We start from the raw sequence: 16,004 nt of genomic DNA, 5'->3' as shown, positions 1-16,004 counted from the left end.
TTTAAATAAGTGCTAATGAGTATTATTTGAGATAATTCAACTGCTCGCAAAGCAAGATAAAGGTTACTGATTGAGGGTACTCTATCTACAAGGTGCAATAATCTCCCATATTTCATACATAATATCGGAATCTAGTTATTATGTGGCTGAATTTATGTATGATAATTAATTTTTTAAAGCAAATTCAAATATAAATTCTTTCTCTTCTGGGATTTTAACTTCGATTTCTGATATTGCAATTAAGAAAATGAAGTATTTAACGAAAATACACCGTTTATTTTGATTAGAAACAAAATGATCTAAATCTAAAGAATTGTTTATCCATTCGATCTAACACACAAAAAAAATCCACGAATTATTTTAACAATCTTATTTGTGAGGTTATAAAAATGATTTAACATTAGAATAATTAGCCATAAGATAAAAAAAATGTCATTTCGGTCTCATAGAGTCATTCGGATTAATTAAAAAAATAGTGTTTCCTCATTTTGTTAATGCTGCGCTTGGAAATAACACAGATATATAAAGTAATGTACTAAAAATTATTATATTTTAGGGAATCGTCATTTTTAAACGTTAGTACTTCAATTTTTCTTTTCTGATATTGCAGCATATCTATATTTTTAAGGGCATTATAAAAATTTATACCTTCGAAATGTCAATTTTTCTATTTTAAGGACATAAAATTGTGGCAATTCTTTAATCTCAGAAAGTATAATATGTTTGGCTTTGAAAAGCTGAAAGTTCAGTTAATTAACTTTTTTTAATGTAGGTAACATGAGCCATTATGATAGAAATATATTACTAAAGAAAATTATATATATTATATTAGAAAAAGAAAATTATATAAAATATGATGCTACAATATCTGTAAATGTTAAGCATCTGTTAAAATTTCATTTATTTATTTTTGTGCAGTATTAAAATTTTAAAAGGTATTTATAAAGAAAAATGTTAGGCACTATTTAGATTTACAAGTTACTAGATATTCATCGTTTTTTATAACTTTTATTGTGAGTATATAAAAATTACAATAAATTAAGTATAATTGTTTTGCCCATATACATATATTATGTAATTCTGGAATAATTTCATATTTGTTCAATAATACGCTCAAAATTCTTTTTCCTGGACATATTGAATTGAAGTTATGAACTTGCATCCTCACACATATTAAATGTTCTTATCAGAAACGAATACTTTAAAAAATATATTTGTCTACTTCTTCAAACTGTAAGCAGCTTATTAAATATTTCTATATAGTCATATAAAATACAGACTGTATCGAAATATAATCAGTAATTTATATGAGATATAAAAAAAATATCTACAAAAGAATTCTTTTATTAACAAAGAATTTACAGCAATTTTGTTGTACAGATCATTCTTGTTCCCTTTGAAAATAACAAACTAACAAACACAATTAACAATTTTATTTATAAACTAAATTTTTATTTTATCACAAAAGTTAATTTTTCAAATACGCCATGGATAAAAAAAAGTTATTAATAAAAATGAATAAAACTTATTCAGTGACAATAATTATACAACAAACGTTTAAACATTCATTGAAATTCGTATAAATGCTAATAAAGAATTAACAGAGAGTTGAGCCGTTTATTTAACAACTAAATCCAAACGCGGCTATTGGCGACTTTTCTTCCGACAGTTGGCTACTTTACAAGCGACTTCCCTTCAGCAAAAAGCAACCCTGCAGTCGGATCATTCAGTCGGTAGCGAAAACTGAGAGCGTGCGGGAAAGCTCCTCAGTTGCCCGATAATTGTACTATCGACCATGTGTTGCGGGAACTACCCTGTCATCAACATAGAGCGTGGCCATCTATGACTTCGAGTTACGTGTCACTTCTTTTTCGCTCAGGAATTGAGTGTGCAAGGGAATACCAAAATTTTTATGACTCACCTCGAACAGAATGAAGTGGTCAGCCTTTAGGCAATTTTACTTCAAAGATTATTCTTGCATTTTTTTTGAAGTTGTTTCAGTTTTTTAAAGGAATACCAGATGTTTTAGGAGTTGGAGAGAATGCGGTCACAGATAGTGAGGAACAAAATATTTCATAAAATAGCATTTTATAGAAAGCGAGAATCTGAGTTTTTGTAAACTTATAAAAAACCAGTATAGCATCTATTTTATTGTCTCAATACCGCTTGTTCAAATTGTGTATAGTATAGTATCGATGTCGATTTTAGTGGATGATATTATTTTGAATATATTGTAACTGTATAGTATATAGATGATAGCTGTGTACTTTAATAGCTGATCTCTAGTCATTTGATTGATTTTCAATAAGAGTGGCATATTTATTATCGAAGTTAAAGAATCATTACATGTAATTAAGTCCAGCATTTAATGAAAATTACATGCATCATCCGAATCTAGTCAGACAAGAATAAAAAAAAATCGTATATATATATTGTATTAGATAAAACTTGCTAGTCTAAACAAAATTGTATTGTAAACGGAGAAAAAAACTAGAGCGAAATATCTGCATTTAAGTACTTATATAGAATCCAATTATTTGAAACAAATATCGGAAGTCTACATCGGTGCATAGCTTTACTACTTAAGTTCTACTTATAAATGCATGAAATATTGCACTTAACCTTAGAGTTTCATTGTCATAAGTAACGATGTTGAAGCTAAGTTCTATGCATAGTTTAGTACTTGTCTTGTGGACTCTGCCCACCGTTTTGACCACATGTGTGTTTCCCTCGGACGATGCAAAGCCCAAAGGCTTAGAAGAGAGGGCTATAGACTCGGAAGTGGTGTTGGCAGCTTACACCAGGACAGTTTACAAGCAAAGGAATAGCTCTTCCAACAGCTATAGCGCTGAATTTCTCGTCTTCAACATCATCAAAGGTGAAGACCGCGTTGTGGAAATCTACGAGAAACGCAAACCATCGTCCTTAGAGACTGCTCTGAATCGTCGTTTGGTGAACGTGTCCAATTTCGGCGATCCAAGCAAGTGTGAATCGGATGTGAATCCTGGAGAAACTTACATTCTGCTGCTTGATGTCTTGGCTAACGGGGAACTTTCAGCTAGATATGATGGCGCTTATGGTCCGGCTGTTATTTACACGAGGGACAAGGAAACTGCTCTGGAAGCAATTGGTAAGTGGTTTTCAACATTTCCATGATTATTTCAACATGAAATTCGTTTAAAAAAGTTTATTTCTCTGTCATCACTGTATGATATTAATTCAAATTTTGTTTTATTAATCAATTAATTATTGCAAAATTTCTAATGAAATAGCAGAATTGTAAGTTATTTCAAAGAATTGTCAAAATTCTAAGTTATTTAAATAGAATTCATTTGTAAGGAAGAGTTTTTTTTAATTTTTTTAAAAATAGTTATTTTCTTATAATAATTTTAAATTATTTTTAAAATAAATACCATTATAAATTCTTTAATCTAAGGAAATTTATATAATTGCTTTTTAGCCTTTTATTAAAATTAATCCCTGAATTTTGAAACTGTTCTCCTTAGGGCACTAAAATTTAAAAGGTAATAGATTTTTGCCATATTAAATTATTTTTCCTATAAACTTACCTATTAAAAATCTGACTGTGCATTTTATATTTACTTAAAAATTTGAGAATGTTTCATATATATATATATATAAATTTTAGACACTATTCAATTAATCATACCATTTTCAAATGAAATGATGGTAGAAATTCGAACATTCATATTGCAGAATTATTTTATTGATAAGGTTCGATGAAACCGAAATTAATAAAATTTTATTCTCAGTATGTAATTTAAAAAAGAAACCCAACGAAAAAATATGTTTAAAACCATTAAAATGTTTCAAAGAACTGAAAAAAAAATATTACGATAAATAAAGACACGATTTTCTAAATTGAAAGAAATGTCACTGATTTCCGCAACAATAAAAAAACATCATTGTACGGTTTGTAATTTCAAAATGCAATGTTAGTAAAATAAATAAAAACAATTTATCACTTATTAAATAATAATAAAAAATTGTTTATTAATGATAACATATATATTTGTTAATAAATATATTTCACTTTCTTGTAAAGAACAACTACATTAAAATAAATTTTACATGTAATTATTCTAAGCTGCTTTTATAATAAAATCCACCAAATCAAACGAATCAATTAATAAAATGCGAATCACTAACTGATTAGCTCCTCTAAATCAAATCCTCTGTATGTAACCTACTATTGGGCCACGTTTTGTCGTTTCTTTCTATTATGAGATGCGCAGTTGATTCTATATATCGTTTCCACTGCACACTTGATATGTGCCACATTAACGATTAAAGACATACATTAAGAAATTATGATATTTTTATAGGAAAGACTTAGACTTTATGTTTATATAAATTATGGTGATTAACTCGCATTTTATTCGTCTTAAATTTTCATTTACAATTTTTTACAAGTAGAAATTATACTTCATATTTGTAATTGTATAATGAATATTCATTGTTGTTTATAATTTCAATTCAAATCTTACATATTCAGATATGTGAGTCATATTTTGTGACTCACTTAATTGTTAACTACTTGTAGAAATTTGTAAAATCTGACATTAACGATGTGCCTTTTTTAGAAACCTAACCAGTGCTCAAACTTTTGACTGTTATTTTTGTAATTTATATCAAATTGTTAAAAGAAAAGATGAAAATAAAATCTTTTGTCGTTATATTTTGAATGAAACTATTTATGTTGTATTCATAATTTAATCCTTAGTAATATTATAGTAAAATAGAAATAAAAAAATAGTTTACGTTAATTAATAAAGCCACTAAATTAAATATGTTTAATCAAACAGAAATTTATTCATAATATTTAATATATAAAGTATAAAATTTTTAAGATTATGACTTTACTCAACTCGTTTTTTTTTCTAAATAAGACTGGGAAAACAAATAAATAAAAATTAATAATAAAAAAAAAGCAAGACCAAGTAATACAAATTGAAAAGCAGAAAAGCGAATATTTATGTATCAGGAGCAAAATTATATTTTATGATGGTTTTGAAGACTGTTTTGTATAAAAGTGATATTAAACACAAACTTCCAAGTGAAAAGGTAAAATCAACAGAAAAAAAACACAACCCAGAAACGAATTTCACGAACTAAATGAATATCGTAAAATAAAAGATCTTCATTTTTTCTTCCGTTAGACTACTTTTCATTCCTCCCCATTCTCATTCTTCCCATGAAATAAGGCTAGAGAGAGGCTGTTCTAAAGGGGAAGCTTCAATTTATTATTTTTTTTTTCAAATTTTTCCAAAACTACTGCTTGAATAATAAGCATGACGTGTGAAAATTACAAACCCGAAAGCAACTGATTAGTAGTTATTAAACAAATTTATGTGCGAAGTCTCAATAAAAATTGCTTGACATTATTATAAGAATATATGTCTTTTATCTCGGATTTGTTCAAAAATATTTCTTTAAAGAATATCTTGCATTTTAACCAAAAGAATCTTCATTTTTTGTTGTTGTTTTACTCAGTAATAATGGTATTACTATATGTTATAAAGTTATGGTATTACTATAAAATGGATTTTTTTAGTTTAATTTCTTATGATTTTATATTCAACTTATTTCATAGAAACGAATTCAGCGTTTTATACACCGAGCACGAATAATAATTCTAAAATACTACTTTAAGAATGAATACTTGCTTTATATAATTTCTAATTCGATATCCTATCTCTTATATTTGCCGTCTAAAAACGTCTATCGTATATCGAAAGTATTAATCTTAAAGCGCATTTAATTTTTATTAAAAAGACATTTTTTCTTGGGTATGAGGCTTCCATTTCATTATATCATTGAAAAACTAGATATCTTTACTGTCTTTTACCAGAAAAATGTACACCTTAAAAAATTCTTAATTTACGATGTCTGCTTTCTGAATAAAAAGTTGTGACGTGCGAAATTGCAAATCTTTAACTTACTGATGAATAAATTGCTATGTAAATATTGAGTACATAATACGAATAAAAATTCCACTGCATATTTATAAGAATGGGTTTTGCATTCCCCCCCCCTTGTTTTGCTTTAAGATAAGTTATTAAGAAAATTATAGATTAAAGAATATTGAATTTTCTTCTTGAGTAAAAAAATTTTTTTTGTGCATGATTCGAATACAGAAGAAATAATTTAAATATTTATGACATCATTACAGAATTAGGTAGGCAACCTGATCTATTAAATAAATATCCTACTGTAATGCAAGAAGATTCCACTCATGAAGTATGTTTTAAAAGAATAATATATAATAGTTAAGATGATGATAATTAAGAATGATGATAATAATTTTATGTTGTGATATGTTTATATCTTGCATATGACTATGGAACTATAAAGGCTCTAATATTATATAGTATTCACAATTCATAGTAATGGTTTAGATGGGACAACCCCAAAGGCATTATGTGCATTGTGTCAGATGCGACTATTAAATGTAGAAGAGAATGGATTGGAATAATATTGTTTCAATTGGGTGTGTGTTTAATTCTCCAGTGAATACGTCAATATTCTACAATTTAGAATGGGTAGCATAATATTTAGTATAACCCAACGCAGGCCCATTTTCGCGCATAAAAAATAAATTTGCAAATTTCTCGTTATATTTAGACGACAATCCTTAGAAGATATGGAAAAGAACGTGTAATTCATCGTACAAATCTTTGCATCCAAATTTCTAGCATTTTAAATAATTTGATAATCCAAAAACTGAACAGGACAAACAAAAATCGCCGACAGTCATTTTTTTGACCCTTTTGTACCAAATAGTTAGTTCTTTTTTTTTTGTTATAATAACTAAAATTCAAAGTTGATAAATTATTTAATTTATTTAAAAAATCTTCTGCAAGTAACACAAAAATCCCTTCTTTTGAAATAAAAGGTATAAAACGTACCAATTAGCGTGGTTTTATTAACTCATCGTTATTGAATATTTATGGAGATCGCCTCCATTTAAGACACTTAAGAAAATACTAATTTATATGTTCCTATTGCTATAAAATTGATGACAGATTTATTTTATGATAGCTATTTAGCAAACACCGTTTTAATTTCTTTTGTCTTATAATAGTTAAAATGAATATAAGTAGTAAAGAGCACGAGAAGTATGGAGACTTATTCGCTACTGAATCAAAAACTATCCTATGATATAGAGCTTAACAAATTTTCATTATCAATCTTTTGAAAAAAGTTATTGTTTCATTGATCTAAAAAAAATCTATATCTTGCATTAACGTCTAGTTTTTCAAATATATCCGAAAATTTAAGGTTGAACCTTGTAAATTTTAACCGTATTCAGATTACAAGGACGGTACCTAAATTGATATTCGCATTCCAAATATTAGAGATATGTAAATGCAATAGTATTTATACTTTCATAGCAGGCATAATGTGCACTGTATCATATAAGGGAAATATAGATTTCTAAACGGCGTTGTATGATTTCCAAGGTTGAGGCTCTACCACCAAATCATAGCAACCCCTTTTCTTTTCCATATATCCCCCCGGGGGGGTACCTCGAAATGAGGATGAGATGCTTCCGGCATGGTGGTTGGATCTCGCCACCCTGGAGGGTACACTAATAGGTGGGAGATCTGACTCCTCCTATTGATGACGGGACGTACTTCCTTCGGGGAGGGTTGTACCGTGGCCGGTGACGGCCCTTAGGACTCAACCACAGTTCCCGCCAATGTTGCTGTTGCGGCGGTCCGGTCATTCAGTTTTATGGTTTAAATCCGTGTGCCTTCGGACGGGTCGGAGAGTTAGATGGTTGACTTCTCTTTTCCATATTCTGTGATTACCAAATCAATTTTAAATGGGATGTATCATCGTATATCATCGTATCACATCGTATCGTATATTAAATGGGATGCATCACCTTTGACGCTTTGGTGGGGTTTTTAACTAACTATCATTCGACACAATGCACTTTTAAAGAGTTTGACACCAGATCCTACAATATTGTCTTAGTTGGTTTACTTTCAACATCATTGTAATTTCATTCTGGCATTTAGATAGTTGCTTAGTCTCCCATCATTCATATGTCACAGTTTAAAAGAAAATTAAAACTTTAACAATTAAATAAATATAAAATTTTATCTTAATAAGGAATATAGGAATGGCACAAAAGAAGTGAACAATGAAAATTTGCTAAGAACCGCGGGAACACTATGCTGCAAGGATGTAGGGAGCATTAATTGCACACTTACTAAAAATTATTTTTTCTCTCCCATCATCATATTTATGTTTTAATAATGAAATAAACACAGCGATATTTTATTTCCTCAGCAACCCAATGTGGGCAACCGAAGGAGGGGGATAATTTAACTTTTTACAATCCTTGTTTCATTTTCGTTAATAATAACAATTATTAGTTTGTGATTTCCTGTAAACTGTGAGGTAGTTATTCTGTGATTATTTTTTTAAGCATAGCTTTAAATTTAATTTTTCTTTACTAGGATTTAAATTCGCGTACAAATAAACTTTATTAGATTAACTAAATTTTTATGAAGCAATTTTTAATATGATCAGTATCACTTTTTTCAATACGAAACCAATTAATGCACCATGGCAATTTGGATGAATAAAAACCTCGCTTTGCCTCTCTATTATAATGCCTCTGCTCTCTTATTATAATGACTTTGACTTTTTTATGACCATAAAATATGATTAATATGACAATTATTTTATTTGCACTCTTTAGATCATATATACTCAACTACAAAATATTTCTAATATATAAAATAAAATTTGTATTCCTATTTAATTGATGTTGCTTTGTTCAGAAAGGAAAAGTGCCTTTACTTCATTCAAAAGACACTCTTATTTTTTTCTCGTTGTTAAATTGTTGTGTTTTCTCTTACATTCTTATGAAAATAAATAAACCACTTATCTACAAAAATCGAACAAACAATTGTGCTCTTTCATTTATATATTTTCCTAATCAACGAAATAAATTAAAATTAGATTTTAAAAGAAACTAATAAATATTTATAGTATTCTAAAAGTTACAGCTGGTATATTTCACATATATTTTGCATAAAGCATCTGTCAGTATAGTTTGCATCTGCTCTGCATAAAGTTTCAGCTGGTATATTTCGAATCCTTGCCATGTACTGCTCTAAATCGTTTGGCAAATTACAGGTTTCTGTCACATCCTGAAGAAAAGTAAGTACGTCTGGATACTCATTATCATGCTCAAATGGATTAATGGTTGTCTCCACGATATCCAAAAAACAGAAATTTTCTTCCAAATGGCTGTCAGTAATTATTACTTAGATATATCATTATTTAAAAACATTTCTTTGGAAACGGTTTTAAATAAATGATGTTGCATTACATTAACTTATTTAGTTATGTTGAAATTAATGCGATCCAAATAATATTCTTGAAAAAAAATTGAATTTTTAAATTTTCCTAAATGTTTTGTAAGAATATGTTTTTATAAATGTATTTAATAATTTCAGTTGAAAAAATGAAGACAAAAATTGCATTAAAATTATGTCATTAATATTTTAAGAATTTGAAACGAAGTTATACTAGATTCAACTTGCGAAACGTGGCATAATTATAAAAAAATATAGTCTCTTAAAGGTCTGATATATTAAAATATTTTTATATTTCATCATTTTCACTAGCAAAACTGTTGAAATAATATTTTAGAAGTCGCTCAAAAGTGGAAATACAGCTTTTCTAAATTTCCACTTAGTGTAAAACCTCAGAATGAAAATGCCACGGCTTTAAATCATGTACTTCGATTTATTTGAATTCTTGAGATGATTTTCAATAAAATCGATATACTTCATTTACATTGGCGTTCTAATTGCGGATGAAGCTCGTAAATTTGAATTCTAACCAAGTGATGAGGACTACAGCTTAGCTGGCAATACCTCTCTAAATTTCCAAGCCACAATACCAAAAGGAACTCTGATATCTCAATAGCAGACTTAATGTATATCAAGTTCAAATATACATCGAATCTTTGAAAGAATAGAATTTTTATCACAAGACTTGTCAAATTCGCATTTGCCATATGCTTTTCGGATGAGTGGGATTTTAAAATGTTTTAAAATGAATTCTTGCGAGTTTAACGACTGTCAGTTCTTTGTTTTATAAATCCGTAACGTCATAACTATAAAGGATATCAATTTTTTCTTCCCACAAGCGACTTGATTAGTTTTTGCTGCTGCTTTTGACTCATTTCGTAATAAAAACGTAGATAAATAAATAAAAATTAAAAAAAGCGGTAAAATTTCCTGTCAGATATCATTTACTTTTTACAAAGTAACACATACGACAATCTCATATAAGCGATATACAAACCTGAAAACCATCAAAACTAAAATCTAACCACTTCCATATATAGGAATATTGTAATTAAAGTTTGTCTTCGGAAAGCTTTAGAGTTGATTCCACAACTCAAATGAACACGAGTGATGCAATCTATAAACACTGAAAAAAATATTAGTTACAGTTTTCGTCAGTAGGTAGAGCTGCGGTAACTTCTGAGGCGATGTAAGGCGAAACTTCACTGAACATATTGCATGTTCCGTGAGTGGGATCATATATCGCAATATGTTGTGATGTTTTTTATTCTAGAATTGAAAAAGCGAGATTGCCTTCAAAACGCCTTTTTTAAGCAATACTATGCACCACCTGAGATTACTTGCTCAGTTGAAACTTTTTTTTAAATCGCCATTATGCACAAGTTTGTATTTGAAGTCGTTCTTTTCAACAAACCGTATTTTAAGCCACCGAGGTCGCCTGATGTCTAACCTCGACATTTTTTATCTATGGGTAACGTGAAAAAATTTGAATCGAAATGCAGATGTCAAATGACCTCTGATCTGAAGGATAAAAATGCATTTCACATATGTTCAATCATACAAGACTATGCTCTGTGCAGAAAAAAACAAAGTTAGAATCAGTACGTTATTCAAATTAGTGAAGGGTTCATTGAGAATGCTATTCTTGTTTTGTTGTCACTGCAGAGCCTATTGTTTTAATTTTATTTGTTGACACAGATTACATCTCATAACATTATTTGCCTCTCCCCCCTCTGCATTATTTAGAGCCATAGATCCGATTCTAAAACTTTCTGAATAAGATAATTTTAATTTGAAGAAAATAATGAAAAACGTTTTCCTTGATTTTTTTAAACAATAAATTTAGAAAATCGCTTCAGTTATTGGTGCAACGGTATTTTTTTTTTTTTTTTTTGTATTACATGTTGATGAAATTTTATTTCTTTGGCAGTGATTTGACACAAGAATTTTTACAATTGGCGAACTTGAATTATAACAACTTTGCCGTAAAAAATAAAGCACTCTACGGTTAAAGTTACTAAATAGGCATGGATTTGATGATTATAGAAACGCCTATACTCTTTCGAAAATATTTGTAAGCTTCTTATAGAATTTCCACACAAGTTTAATTTTGTAAGAATTTTTCTATCTGAAATTCAAATAATTTTTAATGGAAGGGGGGGGGGGCTTTATTATGCAACAAAATACGAAACATTTCAATATGTTTTTGTTTTTTTTACATATTAAATATACATGCATCAGATAATTAAGAAACGCCTATAATCTTTCAAAAGAAATTTAAAAAAAATGCCGTCGAAAATTTTCAAAAACATCTTTTATTGTTCTTTTAAAAGATTATTTCTACATTCATTAGGAAATGCTTTAAGATGTTTTTATTAAGTCGAAGGCCTTAATTTTGATACATTGTTAATAAACAGCGTTAATTGCGTTTTTGTTCCTATCATACTAAGAAAAAATAATTACCACTTTTAAAATATCTTTTTTTTTTTATCTTTTTGATAAGTAGTCTTATTTATTCACCTCATTTTTCTCGTTTAAAACATTCTAAAGTCCTGAAAGGATGGAAAAAAGGAATGAACAGGAAATCCTCCTTGTTTTCATTATAAAGTGAAACTAATTTAAGTAATTGGAAAATCTTGCTTTTATGCTTCAAAAAAGAAAAAAAAATTAAGAATCCATTAAATTAAGTAACAAAATAGAAGAAAAAAATCTATCACTAAATTATACGAATGGTATAATTAGTTTCCACAGACTAAAGGTTCGGGAATTTAGAAGCATTTTTTGAGGAAAGCAGTTAAATAATTCATGCTAGCATGATTGAGTAGCAATAGCCACTTTCATTTCCGCTGCGAATACACCATCCTCTTTTTGTAGAAATCTTTCTACAGATATCGAGAGCTAGAATCTTTAATTTATGAATTAACTTTCATTAATGTATACAAAACAAGTCTGAACTGAATATATAATGAACTAGCTTGAAGAAATCCTATTTGATTCTTTTCGATACGTCCTGATGTAGTATTTAAGTATCTCTTATCAATATTAATATGCCAGTAAAAGTTGTTTCCATGTATTATTAAATTTTAAATGTTTTCACCCTCATACTGAGCTATTTAAATTCTTATTCCTTTCCTCATACTGAGCTATTCGCTTTGTTTTCTAACAAGTCATGGCTAGCTTACCTCATCCTAAGCATATCTCCTCATGATTGTCGTTGGTTCTGATCCCATTTGATCCAACATATATAATCCAGACTTCGCTTCCTACTCATAGAAGAAATCTACTTATCTACTATTGATCAAAGTAATCCTGGAGTGCCATGGACTTTCTCAGATCTAATAAATAGAAATAAATTATTGTCCTGGGAATCTTTAGGGCAAAAATTTCCTACACTTGTGTGTCACATATATACTAAATAAAAAGCTTCCCAGTTATCAACCCGACTGGAGTTTTTGAATGGTTTTGAATTTAAATCTTGCCTACCAGGTCATTATTAAAGGACAGAATCCAAACCTTCTTCCTCTAATACGATCGAGTTTATAAGTCTTGTAATGAAATGCTTTAACACCTACTAGGCTAATTACTGATATCTCCTATGTTATGAAAATTCATTACTAAGCTCGAAATACGAGAAATTTTAAATAGAAAGCAATCAAAAGGAGCCAACGATTTAATTATCTAGAGACTTTAAAAGGAGGGAAATCATCTTTCTTAAAGATAGTTTAAAAATTTCTTTGATTCGTAATCTAAATGTCAAATATGACATAATAAATTAAAACTTATTTAAGTTGGTATCCGCCATGCTGTAAAATGTATAATAATTTGGTAAAAATCCTTTATTTTAAAAATAAGCTCTTTGGGAATACAACTACAAAATTATTTTGTGTCCCACAGGCAACATTCAACAAGCAAAATTCAAAAATAAAATTCAATGAAAAATTATTACAATTGGTTTGGAAATATTTCTTTTGCGGTATTTTATTCTGTTTTTAAAACCTCTAGGGAACTAACTACTAATAGTATTGTGTATTTGTTTTGTAATCGAAATGATGCACAAAATAAAAAATGCTACATTTCTTATTTGTTTCATACGGAATACAATTAAAATTGAAATTGTTCCTGAAGGTTTGTAGTTGATTGCAATAAAGATTTATTTGTAATTATAGAACAATTCTTCCGTTACACATTTTTTTGTTGACAAATTGTTATGCAACTTGCGTTTTTATCCATTTCTGTGACTTTCGTAAATTTTGAAACACTCATAAATGTTTATTTTGTATATGTGGTGCATAGATATTTTCATGGATAGAGAAATTTATGGTGCTTTTGTCTTGAAGTCCTTACTTAGATAACCGAGTCATGTCTAGCAAGAAATTGTTCTCTTTAGTCAAACTAATTTTAGGAAATGTGCCGCATTTCTTTCATGCAGAAGCTAAATTATTATGAATTATCTTTAAAAGTCAGCACAAACGAAGCTTGGCCCGATAGATTGGACCTCATTAAAATATATACTTTAAGTAATACCCCTGCACTCTGAGGATAGTCATGACCAACAGAATATGCCACTTTTTTTCCTATACCAAGATCCATATACAGAAGACGCCACATTTCTCTTTTACCCCGAATCCATGCATGGGAAATTGGTTTTTTTTCTTTTACCTTGAATCCACAGATGGGAGATGCCACATTTGTCTTTTACCATGAATCCACAAATGGGAGATACCTCAATTCTACTTTATCATGAGTCCTTGATTCATGGACGTTTATATTTGCCATACTAGGTGGGAATTAGAACCAACATCCGATTATGTTGTTCGGAATTTAGGAGTAAAATGAAATGATAGGCAGTTAGTACAAAAACACGTCAAGAAATATTGGCACATAATTTCGCTTGCAACGGGAGAAATCTGCAACAATGATTGAATTTACTGTCCAGTGGCTTCAATTCGTTAAGTGTTATCTGATTAATCGTCTATGTATCAGAAGAGAATGTTTAAAGGAATCGCAGACTACCTCACAGCTGCAATCTTAGTAACCCAATTCAACAATTCGCTATGTTAGTAATTGCACTTTCACTTGGCACGTTGCCTGATCAAGACTGAAGGTCACTGTCTCTGCAAATACATCACAATGTTGCAATTTGGTGGCGTTCCACTAAACTAGCCCTGAAAATTTTTACTATGCCTACTCGCTTTTATGTTTACAAAAACTATTGATCAATCAATAACGACATATGCTGTGATTTTCCAGAGATCCATAATCAGCAACCGTTCTTTTCTTCTGATCATTTTTTATGACGATTGGTTTTACATGTAATTATAACCTTCTCTGATAATACCATCAAAAATTTCAAATGCGGGAAAAAGTTTTTTTAATAGATAAAACTATAAATATAAATGTATTTACAGAAAAATTCTAGTTACTTTAAATATCTGATATTTCCACTATAGAATTTTGACTAAATACTCTCGAATTTCATTTCAAGAAAAAGAAACGAAGTTTCTGTTCCATACACTTGTAGTTGCTGTCGTGTCCATGGAAATGCAAAAAGTGAGGAAAGAGTCTCAGATATTGTCAAAGGTCCGGAGGACCACTGCCGCCAGCTTTGGTGCTTCAGGACTTGCACTATCCATAGAAAGAGGTTTGTCATTGCCTCAGAGAGGTTGGACTTCTACCTGTTGGTCCACAGGAGGTATTTTATTTCCCTCCTATCGCCCAGTAGTAAACCATTGGAGAGGCATTCCCCTATCCGCCACCTGGGGACGCGCCCTCTTGGGGTTATAAGCTCCCCCGAGAGATTTCATACTCTTATTCCAAGCATATATGTTTCATTTTTTTTTCATTTGTGTGATTTGAGTATGGATAGAGTACCATGTATTTGTAAGGAGTTCGCTGTAGAAGGTAAGTTGTGGGCTTGCGTAAAAACTGAAAATTGCAAAGAATTGAAAAAAAGAAAAAAAAGAAAAGAAAATGGACTGGCTAAAAATAAAATAAATAAATAAAAGTGGTAAATTTTGTTTTAAATCCCTACATGATTAAAACTATTTCAAAAAGAATAACAAAATTTAAAATATTTTTCATGTCTTAATGTATTTGTTTTTAAATAAATTTTGAATAACAATTCCCTAAAAAAATTGGCTAATGAAATCTCTTAATTTTTTCAAAAAGTAATAAGAATAACTTACAAATCAGAAGCAATTATTTTTTAGGAATATTTTCTTTACATGTTTTGATTACAATATATAAAACTTTGCATGTTCCAATCAGATATCCCTGAACAAAAAAACAAAAAAAAAAATGGATTCAGTGGATTATAGATCTAAATCAAAATTCTGTAAAATGTGTTTCTAGAGATCAGGTATATAATGAAATGAAATTTGGAGGGCAGCATGTAATAAATAGGAAAAAATAATATTAAGTTTTTTTCCGTTATGAATGTATTTTTTTATAAATTTAGTACTTCAGTTTCTTAGATTACTTTTAAGTTCAGAAATTTCAAGATATAAAAGAATTTTGTTTCTGGAAAATTTCTTCTAATATTCTTAATTCGATATACCTTTAACTTATATCAAGTTTATAAAGTCAACGTAGAATAACGAATTAAATGAACCCATTTCAAACAAAGAAAATTCAAATAATCAATCA

The 16,004-nt window shown here is 29.2% G+C and overlaps 1 protein-coding gene across 1 annotated transcript in view; it reads left to right on the top strand.

Moving 5' to 3' along the window:
- The first annotated feature begins 1,743 nt into the window (after positions 1 to 1,743).
- Positions 1,744 to 16,004, top strand: part of LOC129961954 (uncharacterized) — a 276,391-nt gene continuing 262,130 nt past the window's right edge. Inside the window, exon 1 of the mRNA XM_056075603.1 lies at positions 1,744 to 3,130. Within this exon, the coding sequence (XP_055931578.1) occupies positions 2,650 to 3,130 (481 nt within the window). The 5' untranslated portion in view covers positions 1,744 to 2,649. The remainder of the gene's footprint in view (positions 3,131 to 16,004) is intronic.

Source organism: Argiope bruennichi, chromosome 2 (assembly GCF_947563725.1).
Source record: "Argiope bruennichi chromosome 2, qqArgBrue1.1, whole genome shotgun sequence".
Classification (NCBI taxonomy): Eukaryota; Metazoa; Arthropoda; class Arachnida; order Araneae; family Araneidae; genus Argiope; species Argiope bruennichi.
This window is presented reverse-complemented; position numbering and strand designations above follow the sequence as displayed.